A 25,385-nucleotide genomic window follows, 5' to 3' on the forward strand; every position below is an offset into this window, starting at 1 on the left:
TTCTTTTATTATAAACCAAGGTTGAATCCTCCTACTTATTTCCCTTATTTTCTTGAATATATTTAAAAATAATTGTAAGCCCATTGTCATAAAAGCAAAACAAATTTCACTGTGATACATGCACTTCTTTATAAATAACATTTATGTACAAAAACGGGGATTCATATACAATTTTCAAGTGGAAATCCACTTTAGGCACTTTATATAAATACATATATAGACACATCTTTCTTTGGCTATTATTGCTGCTGAGTCGTGCTCGTATAAAACAAATGCTATAGAAAATCCTTTTACATATTGCTGCTAGTGGTTGGGCCATCGTTCCCGCCTGCTAAACTGCTCCTCCGCAGGCCGGAGAATCGAGCTGGTAGCTGCAGTGTTGGCGTATCGTCTTCTATTGGAGCAGAACCCACAAAAGCATCTCCACTGCCGATATCCACGTCCGGGAAGCTTACCTTCTTGGGAGCGGAAATGGCAGGAATGGTGACAGAATTTGGACGCCCTTCCATTTTTAAGGCTGCTCTAGGAATTTTATGCTTCACTAGTTCATAGGTGCAGGCATAGAGGAACGTATATTGCTGCTGCGTCTGTACCATTTTCATCCTCTGAAAGTTGAAGATGTTTAAAGGTGAGTACAAATCCTTAATTCTAGTCAACGAACCTGAAATCGCAGTTTCTTGACTGTTTCGAAAATATTTATTTTCGACTCGCTCTTCAATCGCTGCATGATCAGATCCAGACCTATAAACGTTCCCGTCCTGCCCACTCCCGCACTGCAGTGGACGACGATGGGCGAGTAACTGGGTCGCCTCTCCGCCTTGACCTTCTTCACGAGGGTAATCAAGTGCATGGGATCCTCTGGGCAGCCATGATCGGGCCACTTTTTAAAGTAAAAATGGATAACCTTCTCCTTAAGGCCGTACTTGTCATGAACAACTGTCAATTCCGTCCGATCATAAAGCTCAAAGATCTCCTTGGACTTTATGGTCACTGTTAATCCCCGCATGGTATAGGGATAATACTCATGACACTTGATCTACAAAAGGAGCAAAGTTTTAATGAACTTTCAACGTTCAAAATATGTGCTCACCGTATTGCCCTCTCGGAATTGAGTAACTTGAACAATAACCCGCACGTTGTACTGCAGGACCATCCGCCAAAAGTCCATCACACTCTCTGGTTTTGGTCCCTGAGTGGCTATGTACTCCTTCTTACGTGTGTGACCCTGTTAAATAGTTATACCTTAGTGGAAAATATCTGGGATCCAAGCACTCAACTCACATCTATGAAGGAAGCATTGATGTAGTCCGATCCCTCCGCATCTATATCCAGGATAACCCGATTCTTGTCGTCTATTATTTAGACGAATTTAATAAAGTATTTAAATATTCGAAACTTATTACTTACAAGGATATATATCCGCGTAGCGATTCTTGTGGCAGCCCAACTCGGAGGCGGAGTAGCTCAACTCCAGGGCCACTACGGTAATCTCCTTGAACTCCCTCGCAAGTTTTTCTGGCCTGGCCACTTCTGCATAAAAAATTGCAAAGTTCTTGGCAATAACATTTCCAAAAGGATCCTCAATACCCTGACCGGAATCACGTTTCCTGCGGAAAAGCAAGAAATTTAAAACTAAACAGTTATCTAGAGAAGATTTCCTGCCGAAGACTTACCAGGCCAACCGCTTTCGCACCCAGAGAACCGCCAAGCCCAGGATGAAAGCCAATAGCAGACAGCTGCAAACGCTAACCAGGATCAGGGTCACTTTTATGGCCGCCTTCGTTTTGAAATTCAGAACGGCGGCATCGCTATATCCAGATGAGGTGAATAGTCTTACCACAACGTTATAATCCGTATCGGCCAACAGTGGTCCATTGCAGTACACTTTTGTGGTCTCCGAACACTTGTCTACTCCGATAGTAAAAACGATTTCCATATTGGATGAGTTTAACTCAGTGCTCCTTCCCAGGCGTTCGACGGGCTCGGGATGCCAGCGTTCCTCGGTGGTTTGGTACTGCAGGCTGCAATCTCCGGTGCCATCGGCTCCGGCATCTTGGTAGGACAAGACCTCTGGCCACTCGCTGCTAACATCGTATTTGAGGGGTGGAATACCTGCACAGTTCTTTTGCGATACCAACAGCGCCACATATAGTATGTTACCGGACTCGGACGTCATGATGTCCGCAGGGAGTCGGACAACGGCCGTTTTAGTAGGACTGGTGGTCTCCTCGACATTCGCACGCATTTGCTTTATAAGGTCTTCACTCGGTATTGTCGGTACTGAATAATGGTAAAGAAAACTGTAGCACCTTTACCCTTACCCAGAAATCGAGATACTTACGTCCCGCTGGAGATTGCCATGTCCCAGCCACACTGCGACTAAGCTGATCCACATCGCGATTCTTTACAGAGATCTGAACCGTATAGTCATACGATGGCAACATTTCCGTCTCCGTGTAGGACATACGACCTTGGAGATTTTCCTGGTCCAGTTCTACCTTGCGTTGGAATTCAACGGGAGTATAGTTGTACCTCGAGCCGCTGAAGCCCAGATGGAAATACTCGATGTCACCGTTCGACACACATGGCACCTTCCAGGTGATTGTCACGTTGGCGCCGTACTCAGTGTTGTTGTTTTTAGGACCCTGCGACGTTACGGTCAGCTGGGTCACGATGTTAGATACTGGAAGGTTATAAAAATATTAATTTATATATGATTAAAATGTACATAATTAGATAATAATTACCTGCAGGCATGGTGATTCCAATTACGGGAGCTGTATAATCCCCCAATCCAAAGTCATTCTGTGCCGCCACTTGCATCATATACTTTACAGCTGGAGCCAGTCCTGTGAAGTTAACATTCAGTTCACCCTTGGTCTCCGTCTTGGTATCCTGGGCCACATCCTCGCAGTCCTCGGGAACAAAGTAATTGGCCTCGTGACGCATCAAGAAGGCCTGGTAGTACTTAATGGCACCGTTCGTATAGGTGGGCGGATGCCAGTTAAACATTAGGCTGGTATCCGTGCTTGCCTCCAGATTCAAATCCTCCGGCTCTTCGGGATCTAAAATAAGGATACGTTTTTTAAATAGAATTAAAGGTAAGATAGCCTTGAGATGTAACTTACAATACGTTGAGGTCTGTAGACCAGCCAAAGTCTTCGGATCCGAGGGACCTGCGATGTTATATAATACCACTTGGCAGACGTATGTGGTGTAGGGGGAGAGTGGGGTGAGACTTGCATTAAAACCTGTGAACGAAAAATTACAATACTTTTCCAATTATATATATCCTGCATACCGTACCAACCTTGCTTGCTATGTCCATAATCGATACTCTCCGCATACGGATTACGCACCTGGGTGGTGGCGTTGCAACTGAAGAGTGCAAATATTGTGTGACAGGTGTTGTTATAGTCTGCATTGAAGGCAGTTAGCTCAATAAATTCGGATCCAGCTTGCTTCATTTCCAGCTTCACCTGCATAAAGGAAAATATGTGTATTATTGATGTTATTTTTTTCAACTCTTACCTTTAAGTTATCAACTATAGCTGCTTTGGTCTCCACTTCGATCCGTCTCAGTTCGCCGTCGAGACTTTCTCTGGTATATGGTATGATTTGGATAATATATATCTGACAGGCCAGAAGATTCTTATCGAACACCACGGTAGTATTTTGGGTAGTAAGACTTAAGGCCTCAACTTCCACTACTTTATCGTCCTCCATCCAGCCGGACAGTCGATAGCCATCGATGCAGAGATCAGCGTAGGCGGGAGTATTCCAGCTCACTACCATTGAGTAGGCACTGGGCTCCACCACGGGTTCTAGGATCTGGGTGGGCTCTACAAGAAGAGTATTGGTCTAGGGTTAAGGAGGAGACGTGATTCACTTACGATCTTCGCCCACTGTGCTCTGTTGCTGGTACCGAACCCCAGAGCTGCCATTCAACTGGGTGGGCACAATCTCAACTATGTATATACCACATGGATCAAGGTCCTTGAAGATTGCGCTCCTTTCCTGTGTGACCAACTCATAGACTTTGGTATCCGCTCGTTGAGTGGGTCCCGTCAACTTTACACTATAGTTGGCCACGCATCTGGGATGATTCTGGGGAGCTGACCAAGTCCAATTCAACTGCGTAGAGTCGGCTGTAGGGCTAGGCTCATAGACGGCACTGACCGCTGATGGAGGTTGAGACTAGTAAGTTATGTATTTATTTTAGGGGCTATACCCACTTTTTTCGGCCGATGTGAACTGCTCCGATGCCTTGGCCGTGTTGTTCTCGTTGATAAACACTTGAAAGGTATACGGCTCACATCCTTGAAGATCGGATAAAATATATTCTCTTAGGTTTCCATCGGATGAGACGTCACTCCAATCGCACTCAACTGGAAAGTGAAATACATATTACGAAAAAAATAATACTTTATTTAAGAGCACTTAACGCTTACCTTCATTGTCCGGGTCATCCGGAACTGTCTCCATTGTGGTGGCAGTGACGTAATCCATATCGATTGTTGTCTCAGTGCTGGGCTCTTCCGTGGTAGTATCCAGATTTTGATCCTTTCCGCAATCTTCACGTCGCCACTTAAAAACATAGTTGCTGATGCAGTGCTTCTCCGTGGGATCTTCCCATTTGACTAACGTAAACCCACTGGGTAGGTTCGTTATATTCATCACGAGATCGCCGGGCTCGGAATATTCGGTGTCAATTACATTAGTATCTGTATCAACCACTACACTGGCGTTGTTCTTCGTCTGCAGGACTACAGTGTGCGTCAGACATGCCCTTAATCCCACAAAAGTGCAGGTGTTTTTATCGCTCAAGGGCTGCATGCTGTTTGAGTAGTCTGACGATGTTGCCGAAACCACAAAGGACTCCACACACGCCCGGTCCGTCGTTTGCCATGTTACCTTGATTGTATTCGCAGTGGCCACAACCGAGTTCACTGTCGTTCTGGGCTCTACGCGTAATTTTTTTATAAATGAGTTAAGATTTAAATAATATATTAATAATTATACTTTTTCTTTACAAATTTACGGAAGTTAATTAAACGTATTATCATTTAAGTGATTCAAGTTAATTGAGTTGAAATATGAATCACAACTTTAAAGAGCAGTGCTGAAAGGGTCAGATAAGACATAACATTCCGCCTTTGGACTAGAAAAAAATCTCCAAATTTGTATTCGATAGACTAAAAACCTAACTTCTTGCTCAACGAGATATGGCATTCCATTTTACGACCAGGTTTGGCTTTGTTATAGTCAAAATTCTGAATATTTTTGTTTGTGCACTATTGTTTTGGGCTTTAAATCATAAAGTCCTTGTTCAGCGGACGCACAGACTTTGAAAGCTTTAATTTATAAACTTAAAAGCTTATACAAGAGTTACAAGATTATGTTCTTATATTATTTTTAAAAGTACTCTCTCAAAGAATACATTAACTTACGTTTATATTCGGTGTATGCGTAGATCGTTTGGTCGGAAGGTGGATGCTTGCCAAGCACATTTGATCGGAATGAAACAGTACAGGTATAAAAGGTGCACGGATTAAGGTTCTCGCTGAAAATGATTGGTATGTAATTTGTGGGGGATCTTACTAAAATAAAATCATTGTCCATACCACACATGAGCATCATTTGCTTTGGTCTCCGTTCCTGATCCATTTCGGCAGGTTACTGCATCAATGGAATATTCCGTCTCGTCAGGAATGCTGAAGCCCAGTGTATAGACTGTAGAAACCACATTCACTTCCACCTCTGAAAATCCACAAATATCAGTATTAGTTTAAGTGAAGGAAGTCACAAATGTGTTAAATTATTCTTGGGAATGGTGATAACAAATCAGGGTTAGAATATCTGAACTAAAATCTTTCGAATCGGTAAATAACTTCTGTATAATTAATCGTTTGTATTTCTGCTAATACTTTACAAGTGGTCGAATACTCACTATCTGCTAGTTCCTCGGCTCCTATCGTTGCACTCGGGGATAGATCGGTCTGTCCTTCAACCCAGGTGATCCACAGGGTGAGAATCAAACCGTATATCCTAACCGATGGCTTCCAGTGTCTGGTGTCCATCTTAGAGCCTCATTGCTTTAGTTGCTATTACAATGAGTAATACGTTATTAATTATTAATAATTAATGATTATCACGGCGGAGCTAATGCAACCGGTTGCTTCTGGGATTTTCCGTAAAGCATTAACCTCGCCCAATTGCAAATCAGTTGGCTTATACACTTTTAAATTGTGTATAAACGAATAAATAAGAGTTCACTGTACGTGCGCAAACGAAAGGTGATTCGTAAACAATTTGTGGCCGCCGAACTTTCGTAAATCTCGCACTGTGGGAAGTAATTGTGGATACTCAAGTTGCTGACCAGCGCAACAAATGAAAGAACATATAAATATGTTTAAAAACGTATATATTTTCGAATTACTACTCTAGCCTGCAAGTGATTTATACTAATAGTAGAAATACCTCGACTAATTAGAAAATGTAAACAATAAATGGTACGCGATACCACAGGGAGTTATCTCAAAGTCGGGGGCTTACACTCAATGTTGGAGTCACGGATTTTTATTTCAGCAGGAATATGTGGTCGTAATAAAGGGTAGCGTTGAAACTGCTTAAGCAGCCGGCAATGTAAGTAAGTTTTTTTTTGTCGAGTCCCGTGAATCTTATCAAGACACTTCACATGCTGGAGAAGTGGCCAGTAGATATAGGCACTGATAATAATCGGGCTTGTTGGGCAATCCATTAATACACAACTTATTCGCTGAAAATCATCGAAATTCAAATGCAATCTTTGTTAGCAATCCCATCACGCAGTCGCAAATGGAATGGCAATATTAATAGATATAACTATAGCCGATATGCGAACGCGTCACCGAGGTTCTAATCGAACGAATACCTCGAAATTGGCAGCACTAATTACTAATTTCAGTTGTCGTGCCAACGGAAGGCAGACGAAGACAGCTCTTTAAAGCAAATAAAATGACACTTTTCGATACTTATTAATGACACATTGTTATCAGAAACTGCGGGAAACTGGAGACTATAATTGCCAGGTTTTGCTCTAGATGGCTGGCTCTTGTTTAAACAAATCGCATCGCCCAGGGATTTCCAAAACACCAAAACACCAAATCAGTCAAGCGGCCTTTATCATTGGCAAATAATCAAAGTTAGTCAGATAACAAGCCTATGTGTATTGCTCATAAATGGATTTCGATTTCGGTATTTTAACGCCATAAAGGCTAGCTAGGATCTGGTACAACCGTCCGTTGCTAAACTGATTCATATATATGTTTTGTTAAACGATCGACCGATCTAACAGATATAATTGGCTAGTGGTTGTAATGCTTACTGCTGATTAAATCAATTACTGATAACACTCGAGTGCCTAGATTTTGGCAAATGATTAACATTATTCGGCAATTTGCACAATGAAAGGTTCTGATATTGTTTGAAACAACGCACTCACAGGTAACAGATGGACGGATTTTTATTCTTGCTTTTTCGGAGAGCGCGAATATTTGGGCACTATACTAAGAACTAAAGTAACGCCCGAATGCCAGTAATTATAACCGTTTCCGCTGAGCGTTTCTCAAACACTGAGCGTATATCGGCTGAGTTGTGTTGTTCTGGCGCTGAGTGAGTACTGATAAGAAAAGTTTACTCCCATCGTCAGTTAGTAAGATAACAACAAATTTATATTTAGAGAACTGCAGTGTTGACAATCGAGTTTCGCTAGTTGGGTAAATTAAACTAAAAGTAGTATAGTTAAACTAAACTTCAAATGTTTTTTCCAAACAAACAATATTTTTTGCGAAATATAAGCTATTAAATGTTCCTTTTTCAATTAGATGTTTCTTTTCACCTTGATTTATTTACAAAGTCATATCCTTAAATGAACATACACTTTTTAAAATTGGCGCCAGTGTTCCAGACTTTCTCCACTGCCAAGTAAGCTTTTAAGCTTTTATAAAATATATAAAATCTTTAATTAAATACTTCCTAGTATTCAATTTTTTTAAAATTTATATGAAATGCAAATCGTATTTTATTTGGAAAATATTTATTAATATATCATTAGTCATTATTTAAGTCTAACCAGTCAGATCATCGATTATTCGATAATAAATCGACAGCGAAGTGATTCTTTTTCAGCTGCATGCGCTGCGGTCACACTTATCGAAGCATTTTCGTCCGCTCGGTCATCATTCTGCGTAATTCTTTTCGTACAATTCGATTAAACATAAATAAATAAACGCAATTATAAATATATGAAATATTAAATTGATGTAAGTAATATAAGCATGAGGCAAAATGAAAGCTATAACTGAGTCGCCGCGTTGAATAAAAACTAGTCAAAATGGATTTTTCGCAACTGTGTAAGGGGCAACTGGGAAAAATAAGAAAGAAAAAATGTCATATGTACGACACAGATAGTGGTTCAGTGTTAGTGCGCGCGTTATGTACCGAGTAAAATAATTAAAATCGATAAAAAATCAAGATATAGTGCGTGCCAAAAGCGGATATTATGTCCTTTTCCCCATTTTGCATATTGTCTTTTGGGACATTTCGTTCTCTTGGCCCCTCTCTCTATCCAAGATGGCCGTCGTAACAGTATTTTCGTTTCAAACTGTTGTTGTTATTGTGTTTGCTTTGTGTTTTTGTTATTGAAAAGAAAACGAAAAAACAAGCGAAAGAGTTATGCAAATTATGCACAAAATAGTGTGTGTGTTTGAACAAAAAAAAGTCAGTAAATAAGTGAAGAAACAAATAATAAAAATGATTACACTTTTTACAACCACCAGAAAGCGATGACACATCGCGTGCGTTAGTGTGCGTTTGTGAGTGTCGATGTCTGTGAATTTTCGCGCATGTGTTGGATACCTCCCCCTCGCCAAAAGCAGAACTGATCGATTTTTAGCCAAGTCGAGTCCCCGAACGGGCTGATTCCTTGCATACTTCCCGTTCCAATCCCCCATATACTAAACACCTATTACCTGGCAAGAAATGTCCAAACCAGTTCTGCCAATGCACAAGAAATCTCGTTTTATTTTCTTTGCTATACCAGTGTTGTTGTTGTTAGTTTTTACAGTTTTTCCGTTTTGGGCTTTTTTGCTGCGGCATTCTTTTAGGTATTCAAGACCCGTTGCGATTTCCCAGAATGTGTGGAAAGCGCTCCTGACACTGCAAATTGTTTTCTATTATCTAGCGAGCTTTTTGCACGTTCCCAGCAATTGGTTAAAGTAAAGCAAAAAAAAAATATATTTAAAAAACAACTATTTAACTGCTAGTTCCTGCTTTCAAAGCCCGCTGTGGGGTTAAAGCTGGAGTTCAAAGCTTTTTGGGCTATTGTTTTCCTTTTCCCTCTCTCTTTGCACTTGAAATTGCAATTGCATTTGCTCGCCATATGTGTATGTGTGTGTTAATCAATGAAACACGCAAATAAACAAGCAAAAGCAAGTGCAAGGTCTGTTTGCCAAAGGGGGAGAGAGAGAATCACTAGGCCATACAAAAGAAATGGGGGAAGAAGTGGGATAGGGAGAGGCAGATCTTCGTGGCATCCTTAATTTACGTGTGTGTGTGTAAGACGACGGCAGCCCTGGTCTATTCCCCTTGCCAACTATCTCGCCCACGCGAGAGCATTTAAAATTCAAATATTAAATTAGCTTGGGCAAGTGCAACAATGAGAATCGCATTGTTTTTTCACTGATTTAGTAACATTTCTGGCGAAGCGTGCGACCCAAACGCCCCCTTCTTATTGTTTTTTTTTTCAATGTGGCCCACCACAGCCTTACGGTTACAATGCGCATGTCTTGGTGTTTCGGAATGCCTGGTTGCCACAACAGAAACACTGTTGACTCCGTTTGGCATTCGAGGGGTTAAAGCGACCCCATCTCTTAACCCCCCACTCACTGCCCACGCTCCACTTTTTACCCATTAATACTTGTGACGTTCTCAACGCTTTTCATTGATTTTCCTTGGATATATTTAGATGCGCAGTTAGCGAGCAGCCAAACATCCACCTACAATATTTAAATGAAGAGCGCAGAATGCTCCCATCCCCACACAGCTGATAAGGCTGTAGAATAGTCCAAGTCTCGCTCAGCGTGACTCACAGTTATATTGAATGGCGGTTCAATCGGCCTGCAAACTCGTTTGGTCAGTTTTGTTTCTTAATTTATTTTTTCCATTTTTGCTAGTTCAAAAAAATCGTTAAATATCATTTGGCCAAAAATAATTTGAAAACGTCATTTCCTAGTCCGTGATGTGTGAGAGTGTAATATACTGTTGCGGATAAAATAATAGCCCTGAACTCGAAATGTTTGAATAAAGATAGGTTTAAACTTGCTTCTTTTAGATTTTTAATGAAAATTACAAGTCGATTATTTCATTTATTTATTCCCCTTTTAATAAACTTAAATACAAATTTATAATAAATTTAAATTTGTGTTTATCCGATTCAGGTACCACTATATAATAAATAAAAGATGTTGAGGATTTTAAATGTTGTTGAATATATATATAAGTAATTCTAATTGGTTGGTATATCTTACAAGTAATCAATTAAAATTATTAACAATTTTTGAGAAATACTTAGAATAAAATGTTTCTATAGGAAGAAGGGCACCTAAGTTAGTGCTACAAGTTCTACCGCAAGTGTATGTGTTTCTTCAGCTTCTTCTCTCGCACGCTCTTTCGCAGCCTTATTTACCTATAAGAAGTTGCTTGAACTACCGTTAAGTCCGGCTAATTGGCTTTGCCTTGCCGTCTATTTTACTGGTAGTTAGTTGGCAACGCGTCAACGGCCCATCGTTATCAAGTGCGCCAGATATGTGTTCGTTTTTTGTTTTCGATTTCGGCTTTATTGCGTGCTATACCTGTGATTTGTCCACCTTGAGTTTATTAAATAGGTCTGGTAGACCCCAAAAGCTAAACATTACACACAAACACAAAATGATTATAAAAAACTAGCTGCAGTGTTGTTTTTGCCTAATTCCATTTGCAAGCTTAGATTTTCGCGATTGGCTATCGACCCTTGAACTTATTGATGACGAGTGCAACCAACTTAGTTCGCTTTGAGCTTTAAAAGTTTTCTTGATTATTAGTTTGTTGTCCAATTATTCGAGGTAGGGGCAACACAAAATATGTGCCAGAAACCAAAGACGATGATAATGATGATGCTCCGCTTTGGGGTTTGGAAAAAAGGAGAATAAAACAATATAATGACTAGACGAAAGATGAGCATAAGAAACACAAATACTGTTGCCAAAAAATCCAAGAAAATGTGGGTGACTTGCCCTCCATGAGAATTCAAACGAAACTCGTTGGCATTTTTGGCATTTAACTTTTGCGAAACCAATTTCCTGTCTCCGGCAAAGCAATTCATCATATGATTATACAGTAATACTTCGATAGGCCAGATTTAAATAGCTGAAAGGATTACAATTCTTAGACAAGAAATTATGAAGTTTATGGCTAATGCAAATTTTATTTTTCTGCCGCCAAAACAATTTTGTAACTTAACTTTTAATGTTTGAATGAGAATAGTACAATTTTATCCCAATTAAATGTCTATCTATTCTCTTGCAGAATTGCACGAATTGACGGCAGAAACCCGAATCGAACGAGAGCAGCAAAACAAGCCAAATCGGAAAACAGTATGAAAATGGTGTTGTCGCAGCGGCAGCGCGAGGAGCTGTAAGTCGAATTCATTTAAAATTAGTAGGCCGCAATCAAATCTTTGTCATCCCTTCTCAAATAGTAACCAAGCGATTGCCGATTATCTGGGCTCAAATGGATATGCCGACTCATTGGAGACCTTCCGCAAGGAGGCAGATCTCAATACAGAAGCGGAAAAGAAGTTTGGCGGTCTGTTGGAAAAGAAGTGGACCTCCGTGATCCGGTTGCAGAAGAAAGTGATGGAACTAGAGGCTAAGCTTACCGAAGCTGAAAAGGAGGTCATCGAGGGTGCACCTACAAAGAACAAACGGACGCCCGGCGAATGGATACCGCGGCCGCCAGAGAAATTCTCCTTAGCCGGCCATCGTGCTAGCATAACGAGGGTATGTTACTTTCATATATTTTAATTCAAAATTCATTTAAATCTTTATAATTTCAATATAAATACATATTCAATTAATACAGGTGATATTTCATCCTATTTTTGGTCTGATGGTTTCCGCATCAGAAGATGCCACCATTAGGATTTGGGACTTCGAAACTGGCGAATATGAGCGCAGCCTTAAGGGTCACACAGACTCGGTGCAGGATGTGGCATTCGATGCCCAGGGCAAGCTTTTGGGTAAGGAAAGTTAGTTTTTAATAAATCTTAAAGATACTAATTGTTTGTCGTTTCCTTTAGCTTCATGTAGCGCAGACTTGTCCATCAAATTGTGGGATTTCCAGCAGAGCTACGAGTGTGTCAAAACCATGCACGGTCACGATCACAATGTCTCGTCGGTGGCCTTTGTGCCCGCCGGAGATTACGTACTGTCTGCATCGCGAGACCGCACTATCAAAATGTGGGAGGTGGCCACAGGGTAAGTTAGGAAAATGAACTTTGGATATTATGGATAATAAATCAACCTGCGGATTTATCACCATTAGCTACTGTGTAAAAACTTACACAGGCCATAGAGAGTGGGTGCGAATGGTGCGAGTACACATCGAAGGCAGCATTTTTGCCACATGCTCAAATGATCAGACAATACGTGTTTGGTTGACGAATTCAAAAGACTGCAAGGTAAGCATTGCGACGTGCAGTTTCATCTGGCGATGTAGTCTCACATTGATTGGATTATCCTGCAGGTTGAATTACGCGATCATGAGCATACCGTGGAGTGCATTGCCTGGGCGCCGGAAGCCGCAGCCTCTGCGATAAACGAGGCAGCCGGAGCAGATAATAAGAAGGGCCACCATCAGGGCCCGTTCCTGGCATCTGGCTCTCGCGACAAAACCATTCGCATTTGGGACGTGAGTGTCGGTTTGTGCCTGCTCACACTGAGTGGCCATGACAACTGGGTGCGTGGCCTGGCATTCCATCCGGGAGGCAAGTACCTGGTGTCGGCCAGCGATGACAAGACCATCCGGGTCTGGGACTTGCGCAACAAGCGATGCATGAAGACGCTATACGCGCATCAGCATTTCTGCACCTCCATAGGTGGGTCTCAACAGAACCTTTATGTATCCAATTTATATTGACCCCCTTTAAATTTGCTTGCAGATTTTCACAAAGCGCATCCGTACGTTATTAGCGGTAGCGTAGATCAAACAGTTAAGGTCTGGGAATGTCGTTAAATAAAGGAAAACTTGGCAAGGATTCTGCTTACTTCTCAATTTAAACATAAATAAAGCTAATATATTAAATCACATACCCACACACCACGCCCACACATACGAGCAGTCTCAGCCACCTCCGCGGAAGTTTATTTTCCAGACGCTTTCTGTGTCAGCGTCCGAAAGCAAAATGAACATAATTGTATTTTAAAACTGAATGAATATGGCGAAAACGAATTATTTATTTAATTGTACGACCTTCTAACTAAACTAACTACCTACCTACTATTTACAACGTACATATACATTAATGCCTAAAAATATACCTATCTACGATTATCGTTTAAAGTAAAAGCTCACTCCTTTATACCCCAGCACATGCTCGCTAAGCAAACAGGCATATAAATGTGAGTTTGTCATAGAATTTGATGAGAATGGAAAGTATTTACAATGATGAAGCGTAATTTATTCGACAGCTAATTGTAGCAGTTGGCACAGAAATGTTTTTCCATCCACAAAATGTACCCGAGCACACGCACTCACTCAAAATTCAATGACGTTGACGTGTTTGCAAACTAAGCAAAATAATAGCTAAATTCGAAGAAGAACATAAAAGCAAACAAAAAGTATTTGAAAACTTAGAAAACTTGTACTCACAAAGAGAAGTTTGTTATTGCAAATTACTTGAATTGTATTCAACACGCTTTTTACCATATTTGAGGTAGATTTTACCATAACACTTTGCTTCTTTTAAACGTATACATTTTACCCAAGTCCCGTTTTGTGTTCTTTTTCGCGAAAGGATCTTCAACAAAAGCAAATACCTTCAAAATGCTTACAAGTTTAAGTTGGCTTTAAGTTCAAAATATAATTTACGTTTACGGTACATAGTAGAAAAATGCTGCAAATTTATTTGTAATTGTTTATTTAAGAGAAACAGCAAAAAATATACCTATATATAAATATAATATAAATAATTATTTGTGGAAAAACGAAAAATCGTATAGATGTATCAAGAAAAAAACATAAAAAATTTGAAGGAGAATTTTTGGATTCATAGAAATCAAATTAATGAAAACAATAAAAACTCGCTTCTTCAAGAAACCAAAAAAAAATGTTTATGCCCAGAATTTGAACAGTGGTTTTGTCAAGGGTGTAATCAAAGTCTTGACTATGTATTGCCTTCGATGTCAAATTTTGAAAGCATTTATTGTACTCAAAAATGCAACATTTGATGCACCTTATTGATATAAGATAACAAAACGCGCACTAAAGCCATGAAAACTCTATGCATAATTCGCAAACAGCTTTTGTCTCAACCAAACTGCTTTAGATCGATGGCCGCAGTGAAAACCCCAGGCACAGGCGATGTATAGAAAATCGCTTAATATATATTACAAAAGTACTACAAATAAAACTGAACTTTGTTTTATTACTAACTAGACTGCATTAATTCGTTTACAAAGGAATTTAGGACTGATTTTGGTTATGTAGTTTTTTGTTTTAGTTCTTGGTCCACTGTCTCTAATTCGTTAGTCGCTTCTCCAAAGTTTTCAGTTTCTGCAGAAGCTTCTTTACTATCGAGTGTTAAACTTTGCTCAGCTATTTCAGATTGTTCCTTGCTCCCATCCACCTTTTGCCCCTCATTGCGGGTTAAGTCTGGCTTTTTCTCTTTGTCACCTGGGGTATCTTCCTCTTCAGAATCTGTATTGCTAGACTCTGAGGCTTCCTTAGCCTGCGGTTTCTTTCCTTCCCTTGGCTTTTTGGCCCTCTGCTTCTTCTTCAGTCGTTTGGCTCTTTTCTTGGCCGTTTTTTCTTCAGCCGTCCGACGATTGTCGTCCAACTTCTGCTGATAGGCTTCATCTGCAGCCTCGCGGGAACTCTGGTTCTGAATGTTTTTCTGGCGGGCGTACTCTTTTCGGCGCAGGTGGCGATACACATGGAACTCGCCGGAACCCGCTCCTGCGCTACTTCCCATAACATTCCGGACAAAAGTAGGCACCGAGGACATAAAGTCTCTTTCACGACGCTGCTCTGGTATAAGCACCGGTTTATCCTGGCAATTAAAAAGTAAAAAAGCAAGCATTAATAAGAAAACATCATATCGACCCTATCAAAACATACAGGATTTTTCATCAGTTTTTCCAGCTTCAGCCGCTGCAGATCTGTGGCGGTTTTAACGAATGGCCTTAAAGGCTTATCCTTGCCATCGGAATCACTTTCTCCAGATCCTGCATCTTTCTTTTTTTTCTTTGGCTTATGTTCGGATTCTTTTACCAAGTTTTTTATAAGCGACATTTTTGTTTTCACAACAAGCTGAATTTTTTGTGTGGCCGTAATAGGAAAATTTGAAATTACCTACCAAATTAAAACGCAAAGGTTTTGTGGTTAAGTTAGAACGGTATTTTTATTTTCAAAATTGATATGCTAGCTATAAATACTAATGATAACAATAAAAACGTAATTTCGAATTCTTTATTCGTCGATTGTGTTTTTTACGTGTATAATTTATTTTATCACGAAGGCTTCACCTCCTTCAAGTGATGACTCCACAAAGTCAAAAATACCGTGTGAAATGCCTGAATAACATACTAAATCAGAGCATGCGGCAGACCCTTTTCAGCGGTATGTTTTAACTTTAAGCCGGGGGCCACACTCTCAGCCGTCAACAACATAACGCGATATTTTCTAGCGAATCGGCCGAATTATATCCTCGATAAGTAATGTGCTGAAAGGAACTGAAAAGAACTATCAAAGACACACTTGTCATAAATGCGTAGGAGATCGTTAGCTAAACAACAATTACGTTCGCAATCGACCAGAAAAACACTAAAAATCTAATCGAAATCCCGAACTCGGCGAGCGGTTAGAGTTGTGTAACACGGACGGACGACGGGCCCGAGAAGAAGAAACGTGAACTAGAACCCTCTGTGTCTCCGCTGGTTTTGTTGAGTTGAGGGAAAGCAGGAGCTGACGGCATGGCGCTTGAGACGGAGGCGAAGAATTTGAATGCAACGGCCACGGGCGATGCGGCAACAACAAAGAACAGCGGCAAGGCCAAGGAGAACAACAACACGGCCGGCAGCAAAAAGAATCAGAATCCGAATCAAAACTTGGTCAATGGCAATGGCACAGCTGCCGACGGTCCGGCTGCGAAAAAGAAAGGTGCGTTCAACTTTCCGCCCACGCCCATGGCCCACCCCCCTTTTACCACCCATCCAACAACACCCTCATTTGCTGCCTAGGAAACTGCCCCAATATTTTATTTGCAGCAAAAGCCAATCACATAACAATTTTAACATTACGTAATGGCCTTTTCCCCTATATTGCTTTAAAAGCGGCGCCCGTTGTCTATGGCTGCCCTCTCCCCCCCTTTTATTTTTTTCTATCCCATTCCCCCTTAGCCCCGTCCCCTTTAAAAACCGCGTGCGTTACAATTGCATTTGTAAATGTGTGTATTGGAGTTCAGTGCGTGTGTGTTTTAGTTGCAAGTGTATTGCTCTCCCATCTCTGCCTCTCGCTCTCTTTCTCTTGGCATGGCAACGCACATGTTATTAACCCGGCGACGGCGGTGAAATGTTCATTAACCCCCCCGGGTGGATTTCTTGTTGCGTTTAACCTACAATTAACACGTGCGCGGCCCGAAATGCATGCATTTAACACACGCAAATTGTACGGCAATTATGTAAATCATGTTTTCTGTCCGCCGGACGCATCGTTGTAGTCTCAGAAGAACCAAGCTCTATCTACCTCTCTATTTGGCTCTCTTGCGGTTAATGTACATTGTACTTATCACTTTTGCTTTCTCCCTCCCTTTGCTCTCCCTCGCTCTCTCTTTTGGAATCTCTCTGTAACTCACAGTGCTGTAATTTAGTATATGGCTGTTGAAATTAGCATGGAGGTGCTACAATTCATTTTCACGAAAGATCGAAAGGAGATTGGATTATTCGTTAAGTTGTCCAAACGGACTCCGTGCAAACCAACGGACCCGGCCCCTTTGGCCTTATCAGCCAGCTTGTCTCTTTTTGTTTGTTTTTCTGCTGTTTTGTTGTATGTTCTGTACATGCCGGCGAATACATACACAGTGAGCGGCAAAAGTTTGAGAGCATGCGGTATTGTTATGTAAAATTTGAAGCTAGAGAAAAATGTAGAACAGCCTTTGGAATGCTAAGGAATTATGCGGCAGTTATGGTAAATTTATTTAAATTTTTGTCCCACTTCTTGTTCATCATTTGTAAATATTAAAAAGTAACATTAAAGTTTAATGATTAAACCATATGAACTTAAAAAAGTAAAGTTTGTGTGTTCTTAAAATAAATGTAAATTAGATTTAGAAAAACATACTGTGAATTGAAAAAGACCAAGGAAAGGTATTACTGCAAATCATCTCTCTTAAGAAGTCTTTTACAGATAACTAAATTCATTTGTAATATAATTAAAAAATAATTGACTAAATAAACATTATTACCTGTATTTAAGTTTCAAGTTTAGAAAGCTTAAATAGTGAGGAACGTCGTTAATAAAAATTACGAAACCCTTTGCGATATTCTTTAAAGAAACATTTGAATAAATGCTGGTACAAAGTTCATGTTTCTTTCATTCTTAAAATAGTCACACAATGCTACAGATGTCTATCATAATATTGACTAACAAATGACTTTTTTACACCCGGACAGGAAAGAAGAACCGCAACAAAAGCCCGACCGAACCCGCTGCAGAGACCGTGGAATCTGCTCTGAGCAACGGACATGCCGAAAAGCCAACAAAAGAGGACGCCAATGAATGTAAAGCCGATGCCGATGCCAATGCCAATGTGGAGAAAACTGAGACCGAGGCAGCACCTGATGCCGAGGGAGAAGGGGAGGATATTGACCTAGATGCCCTACATGACGTTGGCATCACGGTAAATATCAGCAGTCCCGGCGCAGACCTGCTTTGCGTCCAGCTATCGAGCATGGAGTTGGTGCAGGAAATTCACCAGCTACTAATGGACCGAGAGGAGACTTGCCATCGCACCTGCTTTTCGCTGCAGCTGGATAACGTGACGCTGGACAATTTTGCTGAGCTTAAGACAATCGAGCAGCTGGAGCAGGGTTCCACCATTAAGGTGGTAGAAGAGCCATACACCATGCGGGAGGCCCGCATTCACGTTCGCCATGTGCGCGATCTTCTCAAGAACCTTGATCCAGCGGACGCATACAATGGTATAGACTGCACCTCGCTGACTTACCTTAATACGATTACCCAAGGTGATTTGTTGGACAAGAAGAAGACGCGACCAGACTCTGTAGACTGCACGCCACCGGAGTATGTAACTCCAGGGGTATCCGAACCACCACTTCTACCACTGCATCCAAATGTGAAAAACGCCAAGGGGCCGCAGGCTCTCAAGGTACTCACTACGTCAGCCTGGAACCCGCCACCTGGTCCTCGTAAGCTGCACGGCGACCTCATGTATCTGTACGTCGTTACTATGGAAGAAAAACGCTTCCACATCTCCGCCTGCTCCAAGGGCTTCTACATCAATCAGTCGACAGACGATACTTTTAACCCCAAACCCGACAATCCCAGTCACCTTAGCCACTCGCTGATCGATCTGCTCTCCCACATATCACCATCGTTCCGACGTGCCTTCCAGACCATCCAGAAGCGACGCACGATGCGCCACGCTTTTGAACGGGTGGCTACGCCATACCAAGTGTACCAGTGGGCATCACCCACTCTGGAGCATACGGTGGACGCAATTCGTGCCGAGGATGCATTCAGCTCCAAGTTGGGGTAAGTGCTGTCTGTGACTTTTTTATTTCCTAGTAGAAATTGTCTTTACAAGGTTCCTTTTATAAGTTATAAAATAAGAATTTGTCAACTTTAATTATTTATTTTACTTTGATTCCACAGCTACGAGGAGCACATCCCCGGACAAACGCGCGACTGGAATGAGGAGCTGCAGACGACCCGGGAACTGCCACGTAAAACACTGCCTGAGCGCTTGTTGCGCGAGCGCGCCATCTTCAAGGTGCACGGAGACTTTGTAACCGCCGCTACGAGGGGCGCCATGGCCGTTATTGACGGCAATGTGCTGGCGATCAATCCCGGCGAGGACTCCAAAATGCAGATGTTCATCTGGAACAACATATTCTTTTCGCTGGGCTTCGACGTGAGAGACCACTATAAGGAACTAGGCGGCGATGCAGCGGCCTTTGTCGCCCCACGATATGATCTGCATGGCGTGCGAGTCTACAATGCCGTAGATGTGGAAGGATTGTATACATTGGGAACCGTAGTAATTGATTATCGCGGCTACCGCGTCACAGCCCAATCTATTATCCCGGGTATTCTGGAGCGCGAGCAAGAGCAGAGCGTGGTCTACGGTTCCATTGACTTTGGAAAAACAGTGCTGAGCCATCCCAAGTACTTGGAACTTTTGCGACAGGCTGGAAAGCATCTGAAGATCTTGCCGCACGCGGTGCTAAATGAGCGGGATGAACCAGTGGAGCTGTGCTCCTCGGTGGAGTGCAAGGGCATTATCGGCAATGATGGCCGGCACTACATCCTTGACTTGTTGCGCACTTTCCCCCCAGATGTGAACTTCCTGAAGCTTCAAGACGTACAATTAAGCAAAGAGCTGGTCGATATGGGCTTCCCAATAGAGCATCGCCACAAGCTGTGCTGTCTGCGCCAAGAGCTGCTCGAAGCTTTTATCGAGGATCGCTATGTGAGCTTCATCCGAATTGCCGCCGTTCATCTGCAACAGCTCAATGCCAAGAAACAGTCTGAGAAGGCAGAGGAGAAACAAGTGCCCGCCTTAGAAGAAACCGAGGCGGAATCCAAGGTAAATGGAGCTGAGAAAACAGACGACAAGGAGGAGGAGCAGAAGGAAGAGAAGGCGCAGCCCACTACCAGCGAAACAAAGACTGCCGAGGCCATGGTTAACGCCATCCGGGAGGCGCAGTCCAATGTTGCTACCTCCAACGAGGTACAAGCTGCCGAAGTTGTTAAACGGGCTTGTGCCGCTGTTGGCTCCTTGAAGGAAAAAGAGTTCGATTTCCGCTTCAACCCCGACGTGTTCTCGCCCGGCATTCGTCACGTGGATGGCGAGGAGGGCACCTGTAGCTCGCTCGCCAAGCAGAAGGTTCTTGTACAGGAAGCCGCAGAGTTTCTGGTCCTTAAGCAGATACCCGCCTTTATCAAGGAACACCTGGCCCACTCCTCGCCACCGATCGATGGCCAGGGTCTCACAGAATCCCTGCATAGTCACGGTATAAATGTGCGCTATTTGGGCAAGGTCATAAAAATGTTGGGCCAGATGCCACGCATGGATTACCTGTACAGAATCGCCATTCTCGAGCTGATTGTACGGGCCACCAAGCACATCTACTACACCTACATGCAGAACACAGAGCCGCTACATTTGTCTGCCGCCATCAGCCACTTCCTCAACTGTCTGCTAACCAACGGTCCAGTCAATCCTGCTGTAAGCAGCGAGGAAGCGCACAAAAAACGCAGCAATGGTGGCAAGCACAACAAGCACAAGTCCTCCAAGGGTGGAAAGGGTCAGCAGCAACAGCAGGCGACTGGTAATCAGAACGGCAGTTCGTCTGGTTCCTCAAATTCATCATCCGCTTCCGATTGGACTCTGGTGACACCCCGATCCCTCTGGCAGCAAATCCGCCGGGAGGCCAAGGCCTATTGGGACTGGGACTTGGAATGTGACTCAATTGACAGCGCAGTGAGCAAGTACGGCATTCTGCGGATCAGTCTACTTCGTGCCTTCTGCCTCAAGGTCGGAATACAGGTGCTGCTGCGCGAGTACAACTTCGAGTCAAAACACAAGCCAACCTTTGGAGACGACGATATAGTCAATGTGTTCCCTGTAGTGAAGCATATAAGTCCTCGGGCAACAGACGCCTATAACTTCTACACCACGGGTCAGGCCAAGATCCAACAGGGCATGTTCAAGGAAGGTTATGAGCTGATCAGTGAGGCTCTGAATCTGCTGAACAACGTTTTTGGGGCTATGCACCAAGAGAATGGATCCTGTCTGCGGATGTTAGCTAGGCTCAGCTACCTCTTGGGTGATGCCCAAGATGCTCTGGCAATTCAACAGCGAGCAGTGATCATGAGCGAGAGGGTGAACGGCATCGACCACCCCTCGACCATTTTGGAATATGTTCGTACTATAGTTATACCCCGACCGTTCAGTTAATAATTTGGATCTTCTTGCAGACACACTTATCACTATATTCCTTTGCAAATGGACATGTGGGAATGTCTCTTAAGCTGCTGTATAGAGCACGCTATCTGATGGTACTCATTTGTGGAGAAGACCATCCAGAGGTGGCACTCATCGATGTAAGTTCAGCCACTGGACTAATTGGGAATCTGTATTAACCCCAGGTTTTTGTTACTTTCAGAGCAACATAAGTTTGATTTTGCATGCTCTGAGCGAATATGAGTTGTCGCTGCGATTTATCGAGCATGCCTTAAAGCTGAACCTGAAATACTTCGGCAACAAGGCCATGCACGTTGCAGTCAGCTATCATTTGATGGCCCGTACACAATCCTGCATGGGTGACTTCCGCTCGGCATTAAATAACGAAAAGGAAACTTATTCTATTTACAAGTCACAGGTGGGTAATATCCTAGATATATCTCAAGAAATCAAACTTAATATTAGATATTTTGTGTAGCTCGGTGAGAAGCACGAAAAGACCCGCGACTCGGCGGAGTGTCTGCGCCTTCTGACTCAACAGGCTGTATTACTGCAGCGCAAGATGAACGACATCTATTCCAGTGGCAAGCTGACTTGTGACCTGCCACCCATTCACATCACACCACCCTCGATGGGCTCGGTGCTGGACATGCTGAACACTATCAATGGCATTTTGTTTGTGCAGATTAGGTGAGACTTGCAATAGATTTCCTTTTGACTAGTGCAACTCATACATGTTATTCTCTATCGACTACAGCCAAAAAGACATTGTAAAGGTGCGCAGCGAAATTGAAAAGCATTTCAAGGCCAATAGCGCCGAACACGAGGTTAATGATGCCATCAAATCCATTGTGGCTGCTGCCAACAACAATGGTGAGGCCGAGACCCCAAAGGAAACTAAAGAGCAGGCGGCAGCAGGAACGCAGCTAACGAACGGCGAAAATGCCACCGTCACTGAGACGACTTCAAGTTGAACACTCCAGAGGCGAAGTTTACACAATCGAAATCCCAACAAGTCACAAAATTTGCCGCCTATTTGTTGAATTGTCGTATCGTTAATCGTATTTTGGGACTGAGCTAAATTAAAACATCATTGTTTTAAATAAGTGCAGCATTGACCTACCGCTGCAACATCAACAACTACCAACATCGTAATAAAACATAATTGTATATGTTTTCTTAAAGGCTGCTCTTATTCTGCTCACACACATCGCATCGCGTCGTATTTTAGAATACGCATAAAACGTCCTATATCCAGTCGTGGTATAGACCAATAAAATACTTTTAGGCTTAGTCAAGCAAACTATCAGCAACACTATTAAGCATCCTAATCTAAAGGCCCAATATCACCCAAAATACCAGCTATAAAAGAAAGTTGACTTGTTTTTAAACACGAAAAGTCATCTAGCTCATACACATATATGTTTTGTTAACCATTTGCAAACCCGTCAAATGCCTTTTATAGTTTGTAATTGATTGCACATAATTTTATGCATTGTTTTTGTTGAATCAACTTTACAACGAGTGCAACTAAATATTTTACAATAACGTTAAGATTCGCCCAATTGGAAAAAGAAACCAGAGGAATTATTGAATGATTACGTTTTTGTTATACAACTATCATATAGATATATATCAGAAAATATATATTATTCATATGTAATTCATACACTTTTGGGTCCTTGGTGTGTCAAGGAACATTTATTCATACGAACAAAATGGTTTTTTATTATTAAAAAGGTCGAAATGCGATCAAATAAAAATGAAGAAGCTGCCAAGTTAATTTTGTATTCAAAAGATTCAATTCAATGCACCTAAATATTTTGTGGGATGGCACTAAAACTAAACTTATCCAAACTTATAAATCAAATTATTTTTCTTGGTGGGAAAATTTTTAGTAAAACAATACTGGAATGAAAGGTCTTAAAAATGCAAACTGTATTGTTGAAAACATGTACACATGGTCGTCTACTTTCGTTTTCTGCACTTGTTGCGTCCTTTTCTCCTTCTGCCCGGTGTTTTACTTGGCGACTTGCCATTTTTAGCGGCTGCAGTCTGTTGCTGCTGAGTTTTAGGGGCGGTTCCAGCGGCTCCTCCGGTGCTTCCGCCCGCACTCGAGTTGTTGGTCTGCTTACTTATTCGATTGGCAGCGCCTTGACCACTGATCTTTTTTGAGGGCAGCAGATGCTGGCTGACCAGTTCACCTAGAACACCCTGGTGTGCCAGCATTGAGAGGAAGGTGCAAATAAACTTGTCGTAATTGTGCGTGCGCCGACTGGCGTCTACCTTGAACATATGTCGCCGATCGTTTTCGTCGGCAAGATGCTGCTCATTAATGGCTATCTCGGTGTCAAGGTTTTTGAGTAGCGACTGCAGATCCCGAGCTGTGAAGGCGCTTGGCTCCAGTAACGTGGTGGGTGTATCCGGACGTTGTGAGTCTCCGTTTCCGGATTCACCCTGCTCGTCGGCTTTCAGAAGTTTTTGTAATGTCCCGGACACGATGGCCTGGTTGGTGCGCAGCATTTTGAGCTTATGTGTTATGGCAATCCGTCTGTCCGGTACAACGGCCATGAGGTTGAAGCGTATGTCCTGTTCACCGGTAGCTATTCCTAGTCGCTCTGCCATCACACGACGGAACTTGTCCGTCCAGTCCTCACTATCCTCCCATCCACCGTGATTCATGGGATATGGCTTCAAACCATCCAATTCAAACAGCTGTCCGTTAATAGGCACAAAGCTAACGAAGTGAAAAGCCTCACCGGTAAAGCGGCAGCTGGAAACACCAGCTCCAGTTCGCTCAAGCCGGCGCCGGGCTTGCGGCATTGCGTGCGAGTTGTGGGCACAGGCCAGCTCCGGAGTGTTTCCGATGGCTAGTCCCTTATTCTCTGGACTCATGCCTTTTGTGTGGGACTTTAGACGACTGAGAGTGTCACCCAGTTGTAGGTTGTTTTCGTTGCAGTTCAGTAGCACTGAGAGTAGAGCGTGAGTGGCACAGCTATTGGGTACGACTTGCTGGGCGAAAAAAATGCTGGAAATGGCCTCCTCATCCTTTACGAATATCTCCGCAGTTGTCTCAACTATTTTGCGCCTGGCACGTCGCTCTTCGATCCAGCGAAAGAGAAAAATAAAACCATATGGGCTCTCGATGGGCTTCTGTAAGTCGTACACCTCCTCCACCTGAACATCATGACCTGAAGGGAGAGTAGTTTTTAGTAAGATACGTCGGAGAAGGTATTACCGAAAATTACATCCGAAGTCTTTGAGTAGAAGGGTGAAAAGACCTGGGTCGGACTCTAGCTCCAGCCAACCATCAGCAAGTTGCGCCATAGGCATGGTGGTGGCTCCTGAGGTAGCGGCAAGGAGCGCGTTGTTGCTGAGGCTGACGTTGCCTCCTGCTGCTACTGGCGCCTGGGGGCCATTACCTCCTCCAGTGACGTTCATTTTAAAACGTATATTGATGAGGTGTTAAAGAAAAAGGTCTTCCGCAATGGCTTTATTGCCTGGATTTGGTAAGATCGTAAGTTAAGGATTCGTTAGTAAACAAATAAATATAATATTTACCTGGTAATCTTTAAAATGAATGTTGTGTTTTTGTAAGCAGCAGTTTTATTTTTTTTGTTTGTAGTCTAATACCGTGGTCTTCCGAGTTGTGAGATAGTTCCTAGTATTCCACATACTAGAGTAAATCGCCTCGAGGATAACCGCATCGACCGGTGACCTTCTACTATCCATAATTCATTTTAATTATAACGAAGTAGGTGTATTCAACGAAAAAATGTTGCTTTCTCTGATTCTTTCTGCCTTGACAGTCACATTGACCACTAACATTTCGATACCGATTGGTAGGCGCTGACATGTGAATGTACTTTGTTATAACGATCTG

The 25,385-nt window shown here is 42.5% G+C and overlaps 5 protein-coding genes across 6 annotated transcripts; 2 read left to right on the forward strand and 3 right to left on the reverse strand.

Moving 5' to 3' along the window:
• Positions 1-110: 110 nt before the first annotated feature.
• LOC108113379 (phosphatidylinositol phosphatase PTPRQ) lies at positions 111-7,589 on the reverse strand. Of its 2 annotated transcripts, none has more exons than XM_017223949.2 (18): positions 7,484-7,589; positions 5,951-6,104; positions 5,625-5,760; positions 5,451-5,563; positions 4,452-4,964; positions 4,236-4,388; positions 3,894-4,181; positions 3,532-3,842; positions 3,311-3,479; positions 3,129-3,251; positions 2,748-3,065; positions 2,342-2,683; positions 1,674-2,280; positions 1,408-1,607; positions 1,282-1,352; positions 1,091-1,225; positions 662-1,036; positions 111-605 (listed from the first exon to the last, which is right to left on the reverse strand). In XM_017223949.2, exons 2-18 carry the CDS (start codon positions 6,078-6,080, stop codon positions 291-293), a joined length of 4,299 nt encoding a protein of 1,432 aa, XP_017079438.1. In that variant the 5' UTR covers positions 6,081-6,104; positions 7,484-7,589; the 3' UTR covers positions 111-290. The 2 variants fall into 2 exon arrangements, with proteins under 2 accessions (XP_017079438.1, XP_017079439.1); XM_017223950.2 differs by lacking the exon at positions 7,484-7,589 and adding an exon at positions 7,367-7,422.
• Positions 7,590-8,184: 595 nt separating this feature from the next.
• LOC108113083 (lissencephaly-1 homolog) lies at positions 8,185-13,644 on the forward strand. The gene is made up of 8 exons (XM_017223529.2): positions 8,185-8,303; positions 11,605-11,712; positions 11,777-12,077; positions 12,160-12,316; positions 12,377-12,554; positions 12,622-12,757; positions 12,823-13,174; positions 13,238-13,644. The coding sequence occupies exons 2-8, from the start codon at positions 11,675-11,677 to the stop codon at positions 13,309-13,311; spliced, it is 1,236 nt and encodes a 411-aa protein (XP_017079018.1). The 5' UTR covers positions 8,185-8,303; positions 11,605-11,674; the 3' UTR covers positions 13,312-13,644.
• Positions 13,645-14,702: 1,058 nt separating this feature from the next.
• LOC108113084 (PRKR-interacting protein 1 homolog) lies at positions 14,703-15,611 on the reverse strand. The gene is made up of 2 exons (XM_017223530.2): positions 15,415-15,611; positions 14,703-15,346 (listed from the first exon to the last, which is right to left on the reverse strand). The coding sequence occupies exons 1-2, from the start codon at positions 15,586-15,588 to the stop codon at positions 14,777-14,779; spliced, it is 744 nt and encodes a 247-aa protein (XP_017079019.1). The 5' UTR covers positions 15,589-15,611; the 3' UTR covers positions 14,703-14,776.
• Positions 15,612-15,923: 312 nt separating this feature from the next.
• LOC108112652 (protein clueless) lies at positions 15,924-23,285 on the forward strand. The gene is made up of 7 exons (XM_017222783.2): positions 15,924-16,455; positions 17,967-19,068; positions 19,189-21,460; positions 21,517-21,642; positions 21,705-21,920; positions 21,981-22,192; positions 22,260-23,285. The coding sequence occupies exons 1-7, from the start codon at positions 16,269-16,271 to the stop codon at positions 22,474-22,476; spliced, it is 4,332 nt and encodes a 1,443-aa protein (XP_017078272.1). The 5' UTR covers positions 15,924-16,268; the 3' UTR covers positions 22,477-23,285.
• Positions 23,170-25,305, reverse strand: LOC108112655 (ubiquitin carboxyl-terminal hydrolase calypso). Its single transcript, XM_017222785.2, has 3 exons — positions 25,064-25,305; positions 24,751-25,002; positions 23,170-24,693 (listed from the first exon to the last, which is right to left on the reverse strand). The coding sequence occupies exons 2-3, from the start codon at positions 24,941-24,943 to the stop codon at positions 23,471-23,473; spliced, it is 1,416 nt and encodes a 471-aa protein (XP_017078274.1). The 5' UTR covers positions 24,944-25,002; positions 25,064-25,305; the 3' UTR covers positions 23,170-23,470.
• Positions 25,306-25,385: the final 80 nt, after the last annotated feature.

This window comes from Drosophila eugracilis, unplaced genomic scaffold, assembly GCF_018153835.1.
Source record: "Drosophila eugracilis isolate 14026-0451.02 unplaced genomic scaffold, ASM1815383v1 contig_90, whole genome shotgun sequence".
NCBI classification, from domain to species: Eukaryota; Metazoa; Arthropoda; class Insecta; order Diptera; family Drosophilidae; genus Drosophila; species Drosophila eugracilis.

Bases quoted from the DNA above. Each gene is read 5' to 3' on its own strand.
- LOC108113083 (XM_017223529.2), top strand. From the start codon at position 11,675: ATGAAAATGGTGTTGTCGCAGCGGCAGCGCGAGGAGCT. The intron at 12,758-12,822 runs GTAAGCATTGCG...ATTATCCTGCAG, and splicing joins CGAATTCAAAAGACTGCAAG to GTTGAATTACGCGATCATGA. The intron at 13,175-13,237 runs GTGGGTCTCAAC...ATTTGCTTGCAG, and splicing joins GCATTTCTGCACCTCCATAG to ATTTTCACAAAGCGCATCCG.
- LOC108113084 (XM_017223530.2), bottom strand. From the start codon at position 15,588: ATGTCGCTTATAAAAAACTTGGTAAAAGAATCCGAACATAAGCCAAAG. The intron at 15,347-15,414 runs GTATGTTTTGAT...TTTAATTGCCAG, and splicing joins AAAAACTGATGAAAAATCCT to GATAAACCGGTGCTTATACC.
- LOC108112655 (XM_017222785.2), bottom strand. From the start codon at position 24,943: ATGAACGTCACTGGAGGAGGTAATGGCCCCCAGGCGCCAGTAGCAGCA. The intron at 24,694-24,750 runs GTAATTTTCGGT...CTCTCCCTTCAG, and splicing joins TCTACTCAAAGACTTCGGAT to GTCATGATGTTCAGGTGGAG.
- LOC108112652 (XM_017222783.2), top strand. From the start codon at position 16,269: ATGGCGCTTGAGACGGAGGCGAAGAATTTGAATGCAACGGCCACGGGC. The intron at 16,456-17,966 runs GTGCGTTCAACT...ACACCCGGACAG, and splicing joins TCCGGCTGCGAAAAAGAAAG to GAAAGAAGAACCGCAACAAA. The intron at 21,643-21,704 runs GTAAGTTCAGCC...TGTTACTTTCAG, and splicing joins CAGAGGTGGCACTCATCGAT to AGCAACATAAGTTTGATTTT.
- LOC108113379 (XM_017223949.2), bottom strand. From the start codon at position 6,080: ATGGACACCAGACACTGGAAGCCATCGGTTAGGATATACGGTTTGATT. The intron at 4,965-5,450 runs GTAAGTTAATGT...AATTACGCGTAG, and splicing joins CGCATACACCGAATATAAAC to AGCCCAGAACGACAGTGAAC. The intron at 1,608-1,673 runs GTAAGTCTTCGG...GCTTTTCCGCAG, and splicing joins GTGCGAAAGCGGTTGGCCTG to GAAACGTGATTCCGGTCAGG.